Source organism: Xyrauchen texanus, chromosome 16, assembly GCF_025860055.1.
Source record: "Xyrauchen texanus isolate HMW12.3.18 chromosome 16, RBS_HiC_50CHRs, whole genome shotgun sequence".
Lineage (NCBI taxonomy): Eukaryota > Metazoa > Chordata > Actinopteri > Cypriniformes > Catostomidae > Xyrauchen > Xyrauchen texanus.
The window spans coordinates 21288110-21305741 of NC_068291.1; the positions used below are offsets into that span (position 1 = coordinate 21288110).

Here is a 17632-nt window from a genome sequence, read left to right on the forward strand (position 1 = left end):
AATGTGCCTCATGGAACTGTTCGTAGGAACCGGCATTTCCTCTTTCCTATGGATGTACACGATGGTGATTGTTACACCCATGCTGGTTCCCAGTTGTCTGAGAACAGTACAGAGACACAAAATGCTCTGACACCCCAAACATATTCTGTCAGTCCAACGGGAGCAGTAACCAGAACCAGATCTGGGAGGCCAGTCGTAAAACCTAAAAGACTGGATTTGTAGTCACTTTGCTGTAGCAGTTACCCCCCAGCCTCCCTGGTTGTGAAAAAAAAAAAAAGAACAGAAAAGGTGAAGAGGGGAAATGTTGCTAATAATGTTAAAAAAAATATATATATACATGTGTGTCTGTTGGTAATGTGTTTTTCATAACAACAACAGGTATTGGTTATTGCTCAGTGTTGAGTTGTTCTTTAAGCAATGTCTAGTAAAGAAAATATGTTATTGTTTTTGTTGTTGCTTCTGTTAAAAGGGGAGATGTAGGATAATCTATGTAGTGGAACTACATAATAATGGGTTACATGGTTTAGGCCCGGAGTACTGTGGTCTGCCCAGGAGTGGGCGCTGGGTGGGGGTTCAATAAAGGCGAGGCTTGTGGAAGAGACGCACGAGTGAGTGTGTGTGTTTACTCATGCAATAAGCAAGAGAATACAACACATATCAGAGGCTTTCTCCTTCTCTGCAAGGCAGTGCAGATTTGCCCCTGGGTGCTTTGACAGCGCTTCTAAAAGAGTATATTTCTAAAAGAGTTTTTTTCTCTAAAAGAGCAATACACAGCTGGCGTTGAACATCCTCTTCAGGACGCGTCTTTGTAAAGATGCCCTTCCTCCGCTGTGTAGTTCCTGGATATGGTCGATTTCTCTCCACTCCTGACGGTCATAGACGCTGCCTCGTGTGTCTGGGCCACGATCACACTGTGGCGGCGTTTGTGAATGGTTCATGTTCTCACTGCGAGCAACGTTGCATTCACGGCTTTCCTTCTTAAAGAGGAATGCCACTTCAGCTGCCCCCCATGTTGCTCCTTCTTCCCACAGTATTGAGGACAACCCGGCTGGTGATGGAGGCGATTTGGGGATGGCAGCGTGCTCGGTTTCACCGGGTAGATCCCTACAAACCACCCGCCCCCCGGCACGCTTGTTGACTTCCGTCCGGGTTCGAGGTGAGAGCGGCTCGCCACACGGCCAGTCTGTTTACTCCCTCGAGCCCCCCGAGCTGGATGATGAATTTGCTGCTGCATCGGAGAGCGTTCCGGCGTCTGACGCGGAAGACTTGACTGCCACCTTTGGGTCGGCACGCCCAGTCTGAGACTGATGCCCAGATGGCCGACATGCTTGCCCGGGCCACTGTCAGTGTGGGGTTGGACTGGAACTCTCCGTCCTCCCCGCAGCCCTCATGGCTAGATGATTGGTTCCTTGGGTCCGGGCATCATTCACAGCCACACCCCCCCCAGGCCCTTTCTTCCAAAAGGTGCATAATGAGACGGCCACCGGACAGGCCGCCTCCGCCCTGTATGCCATGGCCCTCCTGCAGGTTCACCAGGCCAAGGCACTCAAATATCTGTACTTGGGTAGTCCTGACCCCAAAGTGCTGTAGGAACTGTGCATGGCGACGACCCTCTGGGCCAAGAAGGTCACAGCGTGGACACTCAGGCAGGTGATGGCCACCTTCGTGGTCCAGGAACGTCACTTATGGCTGAACCTGGTCGAGAAACGGGAGGTAGATAAAGCACGCTTTCTCAACACCACCGTCTCCCAGCTCGGCCTTTTCGGCAACACTGTCGACGACTTCACCCAGCAGTTCTCGGCGGTGAAGAAACAGATGGAGGCCATTTCCCACATCATGCCCCACTGCCGCTCCAGCGCGGGCCATGCTCCGTCTGCTCGCAGAGGGCATCCCCCTGCGGCTTCCAAACACCAGGCAGCTCTGCCTCAACCTGGGCCCAGCTCTCAGCCCCAGCATTGAGCGCCCCGCAGGAAGCGCACGCCCCCAGTCTCCCGAACGTCCTCGAGGACCTGGAAGGCTACCACGCGTTGCTGAGACGGATGACCCAGGGAACGAGACGTTTGCTCTGGAGCTGGTAAGCAGACCACTCCTTCCCCCAGTGGAGGTTCGGGAGGACATTATTTCCTTTGCTGCACCCCCTTCGGGCTACGGTAACCACAATCTCAATAAAAGGGCGATTTTCTCATTTCCTGGGTCATCTGGCCTGCAAATGCCTGCAACCCGGTGCCACACTCCGGCAGACCCGGACCTCCGGGTGAGGACCCCTCGCCTCCAGACCCATGACTGCTTCCCCCTCCGGCTTGCTGGTTCTGACGAGTCCAGAGGACGCCTACACGGGACCTCCTCTTCAGTCACTAACCCGCTCCCTGCTGGGTGTGCAGAGCAAGGTAATTGCTTCGAGCCTTCTCGCAGCACCAAAGCCTCGGGACGCGACTTTGCCTCCTGTCGCCACAGTACCTGCTCCGCCCTGCTGCGAAGCCTCGCCAGGTACGTCAAAAACAATAATTCCCTTAGTGCCCCTCGCACGGAGCTTGGACGCATGGCTCTCACTTCCCAACCCATCGTGCTGACTGGCCTGGACCATCCGACTTGGCTACGCGTATCAGTTCGCCAGGCCCCCGCCCCCTTTCAGCAGCGTCCGCTTTACCTCGGTGCACGGCGAAGATGCCAACATCCTACATGCGGAGATCACGTCCCTTTTACTCAAAGACTAGATAGAGCCTGTCCCTCCAGCCAAGTTGAAGAAGGGTTTCTACAGCCCTTACTTTATCGTACCCTAAAAAGGCGGCGGCTTACGACCGATCTTGGACTTGCAAGTTTTCAACCGGGCCTTGCACAAACAACCGTTCAAAATGCTCATGAAAAGACACCGTCTAACTTGCGTCCGGCATCAAGATTCGTTTGCAGCGGTAGACCTGAAGGACGCATACTTCCACATCTCTATCTAGCCTCAAAACCAACCCTTCCTATGGTTTGTGTTCAACGGCCAGGTGTAGCAGTACAATGTGCTCCCCTGCATGTACCTGTTCCCTCGCGTCTTCATGAAGCCCTTGCCACACTAAGGGAAGTGGGCATCCGCATACTCAATTACCTCGATGACTGGCTCATCCTCCCTATCGAGAGTCACTGTGCGCCCACAGGGACCAGGTGCTCAGACACCTCAGCCGTCTAGAGCTTCAGGTCAGCTGGGAAAAGAGTAAGCTCGACCCGGTTCAGAGCATCTCTTGTCTCGGAATGGAGTTAGACTCAGTCTAAATGACAGCATGCCTCACCAACGAGCGTGCACAGTTGGTGCTGAAATGCCTCACCTTATTAAAGCCAGGGACAGCGTTTCCTCTAAAACAATTCCAGAGGCTCCTGGGGCATATGGAATCCGCCGCAGCAGTCGCGCCACTGGGGTTGATACATATAAGACCACTTCGGTACTGGCTTCAGACTCGAGTCCCAAGATGGGCATGGCGACGCGGCACATACCGTGTGTTCATCACCCCTGCCTGCAACTATGACTTTCAACCCCAGGGGTCCCCATACAGCAGGTGTCCCAACGCACTCTGGTCACCACAAATGCCTCCAAACAGGGTTGGGGCGCCGTGTACGGGGCCCCAGCTTGGTTGGAACATGTAATCCTTGCCCTGTGGAGGTTTCTCCCACTACTTCGGGGCAAGCACGTCTTGATTCACTCATACAGCACTGCCATGATAAAGTACATAAATAAACAAGGCGGTGTGCACTCTCGTCACATGTCGCAACTCGCCCTCCATCTCCTCCTTTGGAGCCAGCAGAGACACCTCTCATATCCCGGGCAACCTCAACATGGCAGCGGACTGATTTGGGACTAGTTCGGCAAAGCACAGGTAGACCTGTTTGCTTCCCAAGAGACCTCCCACTGCCCGCTCTGTTACTCCGTAGCAGAGGCTCCCCTCGGGACAGACGTGCTGGCACACAGCAGTTCTCATTGGCCTTTTCTCAAGTTCAGAGGTAACCGAGGCCTTCAAGAAAGTCCCCTAATGTCGCTTCACTCGACACCATGTCTCGTTCCCTCCATCAGGGAACGGAGGTTACAATAGTAATCTAGACGTTATTGATGAGATTGTTAATAGTGGGGCTATTTAATGAGAAGAAAGATGTAAAAGGGGGCTGAAACTAAAGTTTCCATATGCTCTTTTATTTATTTTTGTTGCTGTCTAGGAGAAACAACTGATATATTAAAGTTCTCATTCGACAGTTTCTTTTCTATGGGATGTCTTTTCTATCTGATAACTCACCTTTTCCTGCATGGATTATTCAGAATAAGATTATTGAAAAATAATTCTAGTTAAATAGTTATAATTGAATAAATTCACAGAATTTAAATAAAAACAAAAAGCAGTAGTGTCTGTGCGTATGAATATCCAGAGAGCTATAATGACTCTCTGTACTGTCTATCCAAGCACAAACTGCTTTTTGACACCAGTTATCTTGATCAAGAATAGGGCCTGAATATTTAAGCTATAGTGGGAAGAAAAAGAATGTGAACCCTTTGGAAATACCCGTATTTCTGCATGAATTATTCATAAAATGTGGTCTGATCTTCACCTAAGTCCTGACAAAAGACAAACACAATCTGTTTCATTTAATGACAAACAAATAATTGCATTTGTTTTTGTCAATACTGAATACACTGTACGTGTAATGTTTACCATTTAAACATTCATAGCCTAGGTTTGAGAAAGTATGTGAACCTCTGGGCTTCTGACGTATAAAAAATGCTATTTAGAGGTAGGTGTTCCAGTTAATGAGCTGAGATTGTAGGTGAGGACTTTAGAGGTGCCCTGCTGTAAAACAAACAGTACAGTCTGGTGTACTGACAGAGTCTGAACTTCTCAAGATTACTGTGAACCATGCCCTGATCAAAACACATGTCAGAGGACCTTAAAAGAAGAATTGTAGAGATGCTTAAAGTTGGAAAAGGCTGCAAAAAAGTTAGAAAGTCTGGATATTCAACAATCCACAGTACGAAAAATTCAGCAATGTTACTAGTTTGGAGCAAGTGTCCTGCACAGTTCACACAAAGAGCACAACATGCAATGCTGAGGGAAGTGAAAAAGAACCCAAAGGTAACAGCAAAATATCTGCAAAAATCTCTTGAACTTGCTAAAGTCTCATGTTCATGTGTCAACTATAAGAAAAACACTGTGCAAAATGGTATTCATGGGAAGACACCACAGAGGAAACCACTGCTCTCTTTGTCACATGTTTGCAATAGACCCCGTTGGTGCTCCACAAAACTTTTTGAATAATGTTCTGTGGACATATGGAACAAAATCTAACTTTTTGGAAGAAACAAACAACACTATATTGTGAGGAAAAAGGCACTGCACACCAACAAAATCATAATCCCAACTGTGAAGCATGGTGGAGGAAGCATCATGGTTTAGGACTGTTTTGGTACATCAGGGCCTGGACAGCTTGCAATCATTGAGGAAGAGTGAATTCAAAAATGTATCAAGAGATTTAACAGGAGAATATCAGCGCAGGGGTGCAGATTCCACGGTGACGCCCCCAATGACAATGTCCCAAAATACACAAGCAAATCAACAACAGAAAACAGATGAATAAAATGTGTGTTTTGGAATGGCCAAGTCACAGTCCAGCACTTAACTCAATTCAGATGTTGTGACATGACCTAAAGAGGACTATTCATGCAAGAAATCCCAGAAATATTAATGAACTGAAACAAATTTGAAGGGAGGAATGTGTACAATCCCTCAGTGAAATACAAGACTGATGCAGCTACAGGAAATTTCTGGTGGAGGTTATTGCTGTTAATGGAGGTTCCACCAGTTATTAAATAGAAGGTTTCACATGCTTTTTCCAGCACGGACTGTGAATAATTAAACAACATGTTCAATAAATCTTGAAAACTACAATTATTTGTATGTCATTACTTTAAGCAGATTGTGTTTGTCTATTAGTTTGTCTTAGGTGAAGATCAGACCACATTTAATGCGGAAATGCGGGTAATTCCAAAGGGTTCACATACTTTTTATTGCCACTGTATGAAAAAGTTCTCTCCTGTTTTGCAATATTTCTTTTGGAGGAGTCTGTGTTCTATTTGTTCAGTATTACTTACTCTTCTTATTTAATTCATCATTAAAGTATTATTTTAACTGTAATTTACATCTATAAAAAATGCAATTTGCTCTATGGCTCTGTGCCTAGATAAGGCGAGGCAATCTGTGACCACTGTCATGATTTGTCAATGTTTTATAGATGGATTGCTTTTTTTTCAATGTACTTGTTTGTGCATGCCCTGTCTATTTCATATGAAAACCGAAAAGTGGGCTGCTGGAGTTGCTAGATGATTTTATTAAATTTACTTCAAAGTTTGGGAACAAACTCAATGTTTTTTCTTTTATAGAAAGTAGAATACATATTCACTCCTGATGCTCTCAATGGCTTGTTAAATTGAATGTTTAAAGAGCCCATATTATGCTCATTTACAGGTTCATAATTTTGTTTTCGTGGTCTACTAGAATCAGTTTACATGCTTTAATGTTCAAAAAACAAACTTTTTCTCATACTATACATGTCTGCTAAACCTATTTTCATCCTCTGGCTCAAACGCTCAGAATTAGCTCCTGTCTCTTTAAAGCCCCCCTTTACACTATTGTAACTTCGGTAACATTGGCGTCAGTTTTTGCAGCAGATTGAGATCGATAATTAAAGTTTGGAAGAACAAGCTGATTGACCCGAACCACCTTCACAAGCATGAATTGAGCAGAATGTTTCACAGTGGTAAGTTTTACTTTAGTAGATTTCTTACTAGTACACTGTTGATTATTGTGTACCTAACAAAGCTTCAAATAAAAGACACACATCTAAGTTAGTCATCTTTTGCTGGAATGAGTGCAGATTAACTTTTTCACCCGAGCTATGAACGGAGAACAGAGGCTTAATGTCCGGTTGGACATTACTGGGTGTTTTAGAGTGTTAGTGAGCAAGTTAGCCATGACTACCATGGATAGTGGCCGTAACATTACAGCTTGTAAATATATAATTATATAAGACTCTTGAGATCAACCATTTTGTTACACAGTTTTAGGTAAAAGCCGGCACACAGCTAAATAGTAAACCTTACCAAAACAATAACATTACATAGCAAGTTAGCCGCGCACTATCGTGGATTGCGAACGTAAAATTACCATTTGTTAAAATTAATCCATCTCCAAACTTGATCACTATTCATGATAGTAAGAAGGACATACAATCTGCATAATTCTACACAATTGTTGGTAAAAATGGGCCCACAGCTGATTAGCAAATCTATTTCAACACAATAACATTAGCTAGCAGGTTAGCAGAGGCCTACAGCTGTGCACTGGGTGTACACAGTAGCTACAACACAAAACTCATCATTTGATCTCTCGGTAGCAGATAAATCCATAAATCAATCATACTTAAAGGATGTGATCCTAGAGCGACAGATTGTTCCAACAAAGTGGGAACCGCAACTTCTTTCAGTAGTAATCACCTTGAATATCCAGCATTGGTTGTGATTGTACTGCTAAATAATTCAAATACATTTTAACCACTGATTCTTCAATTAGTCTGCCTTTGGAAGTACAAACAAAGAGGTTTTGCTTTTGCAGTGAAGTGACATGGTGACAACACTAAAGCAACTCATCCTTGCCTCTGCTATAACTAAGTTTGTATGAGGGCGGGCCAAAGTAGCCCTTGGGCAGGCATTGTGCAAATGTTTTAAATAGTGACACTGATACTTTAATGAATAAATGGCTGGATTACAATCAACTGTTTCTTGTAGTTCTTGTGTCTGTGTTGTCTGTGGGAGAGAATAACTCCCTTAAAAAATGTATTTTGTTGGCAATTAGTGCATATGGTTGTAGAGTAATTCTTTGCATATTTAATCTTTGAGTGATGATGCAATGTTCAGGTCAAGACGCTCTCCAAGCTAATAACCTGTTCAGGCTTTTGTCTGCATCCAAACATCACATTGCTGCCTTATGAGGGGATCTATCACATTCGAAATAGAGAATCATTGCTGACATCAACTAAATAAATCTAATCTAAATCAAATATCTAATATAAAATATTTAAATTAAAGATTTTCTATTAAACAAAGTTTTTTAGTTCAAGATGATAAACATTTGGAAAATCACTTGTGAGATCAGGCAATTTATCTCCCATAAAACTTCAGCTGGGATAGTGTATTGCACGAATGTAACCTGTGCAGTTTCATGCTATAGAGAGTTGTTTAAATGTTTGGAAACTTGATCTTTTTGGCAGTCAGCACATTTGTCCATACAAGCTATTCAATTTTAAACATCCCTTAGGCAATTTACCAACAACTCACAACAGCTGCAGCTTAATTATTGCAGGAGGCAGCATGTTTGTTTGCATTTTAAACATTTTGACTTTTCATTTATGTTTTAGGTGTGCAAAGAATTTGTGCATTTGAATAGTATTTGCAAAAATAAAACAAATAATCAAATTTAAAAGAGTATCTGCAAGAGTTGTGCATGTGCATGAGTGTGTAAGGTCAATCAAGGTAAACAAACACACACACACACACACATATATATATATATATATATATATACATATACATATACATACACTGTAATGCTCTTTTAGCCAGCCTTGCTGCATGCACAATTAAGGTCTTTGCAATTGATCCAGAATGCAGCAGCATGGATGGTCTTCAACAAAATAAAGAGAGTGCATGTTACATCCACTCCTTGTCTCTCTTCACTGACTGCCGATTGCTGCACATATCAAGTTCAAGGCTCTAAAGCTGGCATACAGAACAATCACTGGGTCTGCGCCAGCTCACCTAAAATCATTCCTGCAGAGCTACGTTCCCAATGAAGGCTGCAGTCTGCAAATGAGTGGCTTCTTGTGGTACCAACACAAATATAAATGTTTTTTTTTTTTTCTTTTTTTTTTTTAACTCTTATCTCTATCTTGGATAGTACTTTTCTAATGCAATTGACACTCTGTAATGCAGCACATTTTTTGATAATGTTTCTTAAGATGAATTGCTTATGTTCTATCCTTCCTAATTCTGTATGTCACTTTGGACAAAAGCATTTGCTAAATGAATAAATGTAAAATAAATGTAACTACTATGCCGATTTTTTTATCAGATATTGTGACTAAATCAGAAGTTAGGCCGTGTAAAATTTTCCTGATAATCTGCTTCAAGTGTTCATTATTTCCCCTAACTATATAAGGCCAGATCTATGGCATTTATATATAATCTTATATAACTTATATATTAGCAGGCACATGTAGACAAATGATAGGCAAGTCAATATAATTTGTCTCCGTGTAAAAAAAATGTTAGTCATTTACTTATTTTCTCAAGTGTGAAAAAAGAATTTCTCTTCAGAGAAAATTTTTACAGAATGCAAAAGCCTTTCAGGCTTTATTACTGGTGCTCCTGGAGGGAACTGCTTGTTATAAAGGCTGGCTTTACAATCATTAGAATGGATCAAATGTAATATCTGAGCTGAGAGGGAAGATACAGTATTATTACAATCAATCCATATGATAAAAAATTCTTACTGCTGAATCCTTCAGGGCATTGATTTAAAATAAGGATATAGAACATTATTGTCCTCTGAATTTTGTTGGAGATGTGATATTTGGGTATGTGCTGGTCTGCCTATTTTGAACCAGATGGATGGCATTAGGCTTAGGGCTCAGCGGAAACCTCAACACTAAAAACTTTAATGGGGTGGCTATGACTCAGGTGGCAGAGGTTAAAAAAGGCCCTATATAAGTGCAGACCATTTTTTTTACTTATTTAGAGTAGCTATATTTCAAGGTTTGAAAATGTACCTAAAACTTATGGTTTATGTATTGGCATCTTACTCCAGGGCAGGCTTCAAGGCATAAATTCTCATCTCAAATCGTCCAAAAATATCTTTCAAAACAGGAAGATAGCCTGACAGAGACATAGACAAGGAGTTCCCCGTCTGTCGCTCACTTCGACGTTGTGTCGAAGAAGCGACACTAGGGGTCTCTCTTGAGCGCCGAATATGCCTCTGATCTATAAAAAAAGGCCAATGAGAAGTTGGCAGACAGTATTTGCATACCCCGCCCCCGGACATACGGGTATAAAGGCGGTGAAATACGTCTAGTTCATTCAGAAATTTTCTTCGGAGCCGATGGTCGTGTATGCAGTCAGCTGCGAGTCACACACCTGTTCCTCTTCCTCTGAGCTGATTCTGCTGTTGGATCTACGGCGCACTTCAGCGGCTTTCTCCTTCTATGCACGGCAGTGCAGTTTGCCACTGGGCACTTCGACAGTGCAAGACTTAAAATAGTTTGTTGTTAAAAGAGTGAATTTCTCAGTAAAAGAGTATTTTCTAAAAGAGCAATACACAGCGGCGTTGAACGTCCTTTTCAGGACACGTCTTTATAAAGATGCCCTTCCGCCCCTGTGTAGTTCCTGGATGCGGTAGAGTGCTCTCCGCTTCAGACAGCCACAGGCGTTGTCTTGTGTGTCTGGGCTGCGATCACACCGAGGCAGCATTTGTGGATGGTTCATGTTCTCACTGCGAGAGCTCATTGACTCCCGTCCATGCTCGAGGCAACAGTGGCTCGCCTCACAGCCAGCCTGCCTATCCTCTAGAGCTTGAGGTGGATGAGCTCGCCGCTGCATCGGAGAGCGGTCCAGCGTTTGACGCGGACGACTCCCCTGGGCTGCCACCTTCGGGCCAGCACGCCCAGGCTGATGCTGACACGCAGATGTCCGACATGCTTGCCTGGGCCACCGCCAGCGTGGGGCTGGACTGGAACCCTCTGGAACCCTCTGTCCACAGCTGGATGACTGGTTCCTGGGGTCCGCGGGTCGCTCACTGGAAATTGAGCGAGCTCACAGAGTCCCGGCTCGCAGATCCGATGAGGGAGACAGGCCCTGATCATTTCTGGATCATCTGATAAAGATCTTGTGTTACGCAAGGCAAGAAGCAAAGAAATACAGCATTTTCTTGTTACCAGACTTTGCGAATTTGACAAGAGAGAAACACAATCGATTCAAGGAATGCAAGAAACTCTTACATCAACGGAAGATCGCTTTTGCGACCAAGCTGAGAATAGATGCTAAGGATTGCCGCAAAGTATTTACATGTCACCAGCAAGCATTGTCTTTCATAGAGACAATGGTGTGAGTAGGCCTTTTGGTGATTTTCATGTGGCCCCCAATTGAGCTTGTCTCACTGAACATACACTTGACCGTCCAAGAAAACTTGGCACCTGTTTTGTTTCTTTTTGTGCTGGTTCTGCCTAGCAGCTGGAGTTTGTTTTTTGGAATTACACACCTTCGGGACAGTTGTGGATGAATCTGATCATTCTTTGTGTTTATGCCTCCTATTGGCTGGAGTTTGTTTTGTGACATGAAGACAGCTTGCGACCTGGCCACGCGTTGCAACGTGAGCGTGACATGAGACATCAACAGACAGACATGGAGCACGAGTGTACAGATCCCGGCACAGACTGAAACCGAACCAGACAGGAAGTCAAGATCCAGACACCATGCTCTCGACATGAAACAAGACGGACTGAAAAGTGCACAGCAGGGAATGCAACCAAAACCAGTTCTGTTCGCTCTCCTTGAGACTCCTCCACCAGCAGTTCCATCCACTCCTCCAGAGACTCCTCCTGAGGTTCTGTCCGCCCTCACTGAGACTGCTCTTACAGCCGCTCTGCCTGCTCCTCCTCCAGTGGCACTGCCTCCTGACCCTGTCCTGGCCCTGTGTCCACCTCCCAGGCCTCCTGACCTAGTTCCTGCCCTGCGGCCGCCTCCCAGGCCTCCTGTTCCTGCCTAACCTGTCTCCTGGTCCACGTTGGTCTTCGGGCTCCCTATCCACTTCACCTTGGCTTCCTGGTCCGTCTTGCCCTCTGGAGGGCTCTCTGGGTTTACTGGTGACCAATTATGTTTAGGAGCACCAGGAGTCACTCCTTAAGGGGGGCTATGTCACACCTGAGACTTTTGCCAAGCAGCCACCAGAGGTCGCTAGGTGTTTAAGAGACTTTTAATTTAAGTTTTGTTTACCTTCTTGTGTCTCTGTTCCTGGTTCCTGCCCTGGTTTTCCCAGCTGTTTCTCATTTACCTTGCTTGACCCAATGTATTTAATATCCTTGTATTTGCTTGTGTCTTCGTCAGTTGTTGTTTCCTGTTACCCCCATGGATGTGACATTTGTTCTGTTCCAGAGTTTTAGTTTTGTTTTGTTCCTGTGTTTTCTAAGTATTGTATATGGACTTCTTTTCTTGTTAAATTAAAGCTGCACTTAGATCCTGCTCTCTTGACTCTTCCTGCTTTCGTTACATTACATTACATTTTTGTAATGTAGAATGTAGAGACATTTTTATAAATAGAAATAGGAAGTCCCAGATTCTCATTATTTAGATAAATGTTTTCACACCAATCTATTTAAGATAAACCACCCCTAAATGGCTTATAGAAACAAAATGGTAACACTTTACAATAAGGTTCCATTTGTTAACATAAATTAACTATATTAGTTAACATGAAATAACAATGAACAATACATTTACTGCATTTATTAATCTTAGTTAATATTAAATTCAACATATAATAATACATTTTTAAAATCATAATTTGTATATGTTAACATTATTTAATGCATTATGAACTTATATGAACTAACAATGTTATTTGCCGTGGCGACACCATTCCATGGCTCTCCTGTTTTCTTCTGTATTCTCTGATGGCTCTGTTTTTATGTTGGGTTGCCAGTCTTTCTATTGTTCAACCCTCTCCCTACATGGAGTAATGCCATCCAATTTAGTTTTCCACTTAATTTGTCAATGTTAAATTAATTAGGTTTATAAGAAAATATGGAGCTTTACAAAATGTACAACAGTCATGTCAGTGTTCACAAATGTAAATAATCATGCAGTTTTAATTACAACATCAAACCTCAAAACACAGACCTCATTAGACATGGGCTGGACTACTGAGAGACACTCAATTTACAGTCCTTTCTAAAGGAGAGTTTGAGGGGGAGCCATGAAATCTTAAATTAATCCAAAACAAAGGTTTAATTCTGAGTACAATTTAAAGCAATGATGTTGTGCTAATTTGATTAGATGATTGAATTTGTGGCCATTCTGATATGGGCGGATACTGTCAGATGGAGGTCACATTACCAGTGCATTGTGGACCCCTCTCCCAACACAGGCATCTCTATGGATCTTACTGGATTTAAAAAAAAATTATGTTTAATCTTAAAAGTTATTGTCTACTATTTAGCACTGACTGCTGATTACAGACTCCTCAAATAACCCTAAAAAGGACATTTAACACTTAAGTGCTCCTTTTTTCAGTAGTTTACCACACATACTTCATATTCACTTTTACATTCACACAACTGATTAACATACTGTATTTACATGCATAACTTAAACTAGCTTATTTAAAAATATGTTTTGGTTGGTGTTGATCATATACTAATCTCACACAGACATGCAAAAACACAAACAAAAATATGTCATGAGGTTTTAGAGACAATGCTGAATAGATTTGACATAAAGACGACCATGTGAAGAGCTTCAAAGGCAGGAAGTGAACTATTTGCTGAAAGGTTAAATGCCAGCCATCCCATCATTATTCTGAGCGATGACAAGCAAATCTAAATTCTATACTAGAAACTCATGTCACACACAGGCTTTATCACATGACATAGAGAAACACAATAGTCCCTAATTCTGGCAACAACACTCACTGTGAACATGAAACATCTTAAATGACAGTAATGCCACGGTGAGTTCTAAATATTTGTGATTGCTTTGGATATTGAGGTAATTACACACACTGATATTCATATTATATTGTTAAGACTTTGATTTTTATACTTTAATGTGTGTGTTTGTTGTTGTTGTTTTTTTTAAAGAAATCCAGTTATTTCAATATGAGATTTATAGACCACAGGCTGCTTAACATTACTTTCCTCAATGAGCAAGGTAGAACGTAAGAAAGTATGCAATCCTTGGGATGTAAGAATTTGTGCATCTTTTCCTATCAATGCACAATTTCCAAGTTTCCTATTTAAAAAGCATTTTTACAAAGTTTAATTGTATTCAAACTGTATTTAAAAATTAAAATAACAGTTTTAGCATGTGGTCAATTTATTGTTGCACGAAAAACAATACAGGATTAATCACAGATTAAAATCTTTTCTGATTTCATTTTATTCACTTGCAGAGATGTATTACAAACCCTTTTTTGTGCTTGTTTCATGTACTACTATGCCCTTGATATTCATCAGCAACTGCAATAAAACCCAAACATTCTGTGCTCTATTTTCTTGACTGCGTTCTTAACAAATGTTTGCTACGTCTTATCCAATTTTCATGAGATCACTAATTCTAAGAGCAATTTTTTTATGCCAGCGCAAAAGCAAGTGGGAGTGTTTGCGCTTTCTGTGGGTGCATGAGCACAAACTGTGGGTGTATTGTATGTTAATGAAGTGCCGCAAAGCCTGATTTGCTATTCTTCTGATAAATAGGTAATTGCGCTTAGATGTTTGTGAAGCACCTAATCTAAGTCAGTTCCTGCATATGCAGTTTGGAGATTCCACCAGCAGATGATATTAAAGAGGTATCACTCAATTTGAATACTAGTCATGATTTGTGTGTCAGTAGATCAATTTAATTAACAATAATAATAATAATAATAATAATAATAATAATAATAATAATAATATGTTTATTTTCTATAGCAGCTTTAATAATTATAATAATTATTAAATTATTTTATAATAAATAATTTAATAATTAATAATATATATATATATATATATATATATATATATATATATATATATATATATATATATATATATATATATATATATATATATATATATATATATATAGATAGATACAGATATATATAGATATAGATATAATTATTATTATTCATTAAACATAAGTCCAAATGGTTTATTACAGTACATTTTCAGAATTACTTCACTTCCTGTTGCTCATTTAAAAAATTTTAAAAAATTGTTCAAATATATATATATATATATATATATATATATATTTGAACGAAATGAACCAGTTATTAACCGGTTTCCAACATTTAAAGTAACATTCAAGTTTTCGGTTATGTTCTGCAAAAAAAATAAAAAATCGTTCCTTTTCCAGGTTTTCGTTCCTCTGAACGTTTTCTGGCCCTGTAAGAAGTCGCCTATGTTGCCTTGGACCGCCGAAAGCTGTGGATGCACTGAGGACCCGGCTTTGTATGACTGACGTATTAATTAGAACCAACCAGATCTCATGAAAAGTCGCTTTGAGTGTGTGTTGATTAGGACCGAGCGTTAGTGAGTGAGTGAGTGAGTGAGTGTGTGTGTGTGTGTGTGAGAGAGAGAGAGAGAGAGAGAGAGAGAGAGAGAGAGAGAGAGAGAGAGAGGCAGGCTGTAGCATCAGCATCATATTGAATCACAGCAGCTTTGAAGCGCGAGACGCAACCCCGAGCAGCGCGAGCTGGCGGAACTGGATGCTTAAGGAAAGACGTTTTATTTGTTATTATTTATCTTCTTCCCCCCCAAAACACTAGGTTAACAGTATTTTATCTCCTGGATCCTTTTTAAGCAGCCATGGATTATCTTACCGGACAGACTTTTCTAAAACTTGCCTTTCTTATCCTTACAGGTGAGTGTTTATAAATTCTCTGGTGATTTCAAACGTGCTGCCGTTAAAAAACGGATATAAATTAATTGAGACTTGAAGGTTTAAACGAAATTCACATTGTCTCGTGGAATAGGCCTACTGATAACAGCATTAATTTCCATTTAATATGTGGGATGAGGTGTCATTCATCAGGAACTGCTCTGCAAGATGTGTTTAATTTCTACTTCTAAAATACTATAAATATCAATAAGTGCAAATTGCCCAAAGATTTGAGCTGAGCAACACTTCGAAGAGCCGCTTCACTCCACTTGTGCGTCATTAAGCTGCAATGCTTCAGATCAATCCTGCATCATTTTCGTTTAGTTAATTTATTCAGAGGCATAAAACCTTTGGAGGTCTCAGAATAGACTGGCCAAATGTGTGGTGTCATAATGAAAGAAAGTACCCTGCTTAGATCATTCTTCAGGGAAGATCATTCTTCAGATGGTCCCCAGATATGAGCAAAGCAGGGGAGATCCAACTGTTCTTGGCAACCTATGTGAAGTTTAAGAAAAACTCTAGCTTCAGTCTATTTACTTTTTTCACATTAAGTTTCATGTCAGCTCTCTTAAAAAACCCATGTTACACATCTTCAAGTCTGTTATTGGCTATTTGGCTTTCCAAAATGTTGATTGTTTTTATGGAAAGCTACTGACTTACCTGTTTTTTGTGTATGTTGTTCACATGGCATACATTATATGATTATTATTTGATATTGGCTTTAAAATGTAAGGCTATTATATTTCCCTTCTATATTATTTGTCATCATGGTCAACTTCTGGCACAAATGCTGTCGATTGAAGTAAACTTGTACTGAACCCCGGATATTCCTTTAATAATATTAGTAAACTAATTCATTTATGATATTGTCCTCAAAATATTGCTCTGGGGCGAAGAACACTATAGACCGAGTTTGCAATTCCAGGAGTATGCAGTCTAGATGCATACACAGATGTGCAGAAAACATATAGAAATATTCAAACACATTAACGTCTGAAAACATTCGCTTACAGATGTTGATATTCACTAATGGAAATACAGAAGCAAAGACATTTGCATCTGGAAATCTGTTTATATTGGTCTGTGTCTTTCATATTTATATTTCATATCTAGTCTAATTCTGCTGTTGAGAAACTCATCTGTCCTTCTCCGACATAATGATCTTACCAAAACCACATTTGTTGCTTTATTGCATGCCTTTAAAGTCAGACGTTGTTTGTCGTCCATTAGGCAGAAATATTTGATTTATGTAAAGAGCATGCTACTCACAGTTACTCAGGCCATACTGTACATGCGTGTAGATGAATACTTTAATGTTTTTACATGTTTTTCTTTTATTTTAATTTGTTTATGGTTTCACTACCATTATTAGTTTCCACTGATTTATGTATCTTTCCATGAAACTTTTTAAGACAAATTAAGTAACTTATGACTTACTCAGAAATTAGTCATACAAATATGGATGAATAATGATAAAAAAGTGATTTATCAAAATTGTTAGCCTGGTTTCAGTTGCTTACACATTAAAGACAGTACAGCACACAGATGTCATGTATTATGAGTCTGTCCTGTCAGCTTACAGCTGTCTTTGAGGATATTTTACTATATTTACCAGGGATTGTTAATGTCGGTGCTTTTGAATTAAAAGCCAGATTCAAATGTCTTATTCAGATACATTTTAATGTATTTTATATTGTCTTTTCAACCATTCTGACTTATAAGATTGAGTATGCCATATACTGTAGTATATTATTGTGACACTTAAAAGGTAGGCAAACTGTCAGTAGAAGTGGCTGTATAAGAAATGAATAAGTAGTGTCAATAGAACATCAGTTTTGCAGAGCCGGATTTTTGATTGGCATAAATTCTAGTCCACTTTGCAGCTTATTCTGGCCAAGAACCACCGACTTAGATAGGAAAAGCATG

General features: G+C 41.0%; 1 protein-coding gene across 1 annotated transcript in view; it reads left to right on the top strand.

Moving 5' to 3' along the window:
- Positions 1-15520: 15520 nt before the first annotated feature.
- The window catches only part of LOC127657279 (tyrosine-protein kinase receptor-like), a 102336-nt gene continuing 100224 nt past the window's right edge, over positions 15521-17632 (top strand). The window contains exon 1 of the mRNA XM_052146006.1: positions 15521-15688. Within this exon, the coding sequence (XP_052001966.1) occupies positions 15634-15688 (55 nt within the window). The 5' untranslated portion in view covers positions 15521-15633. The remainder of the gene's footprint in view (positions 15689-17632) is intronic.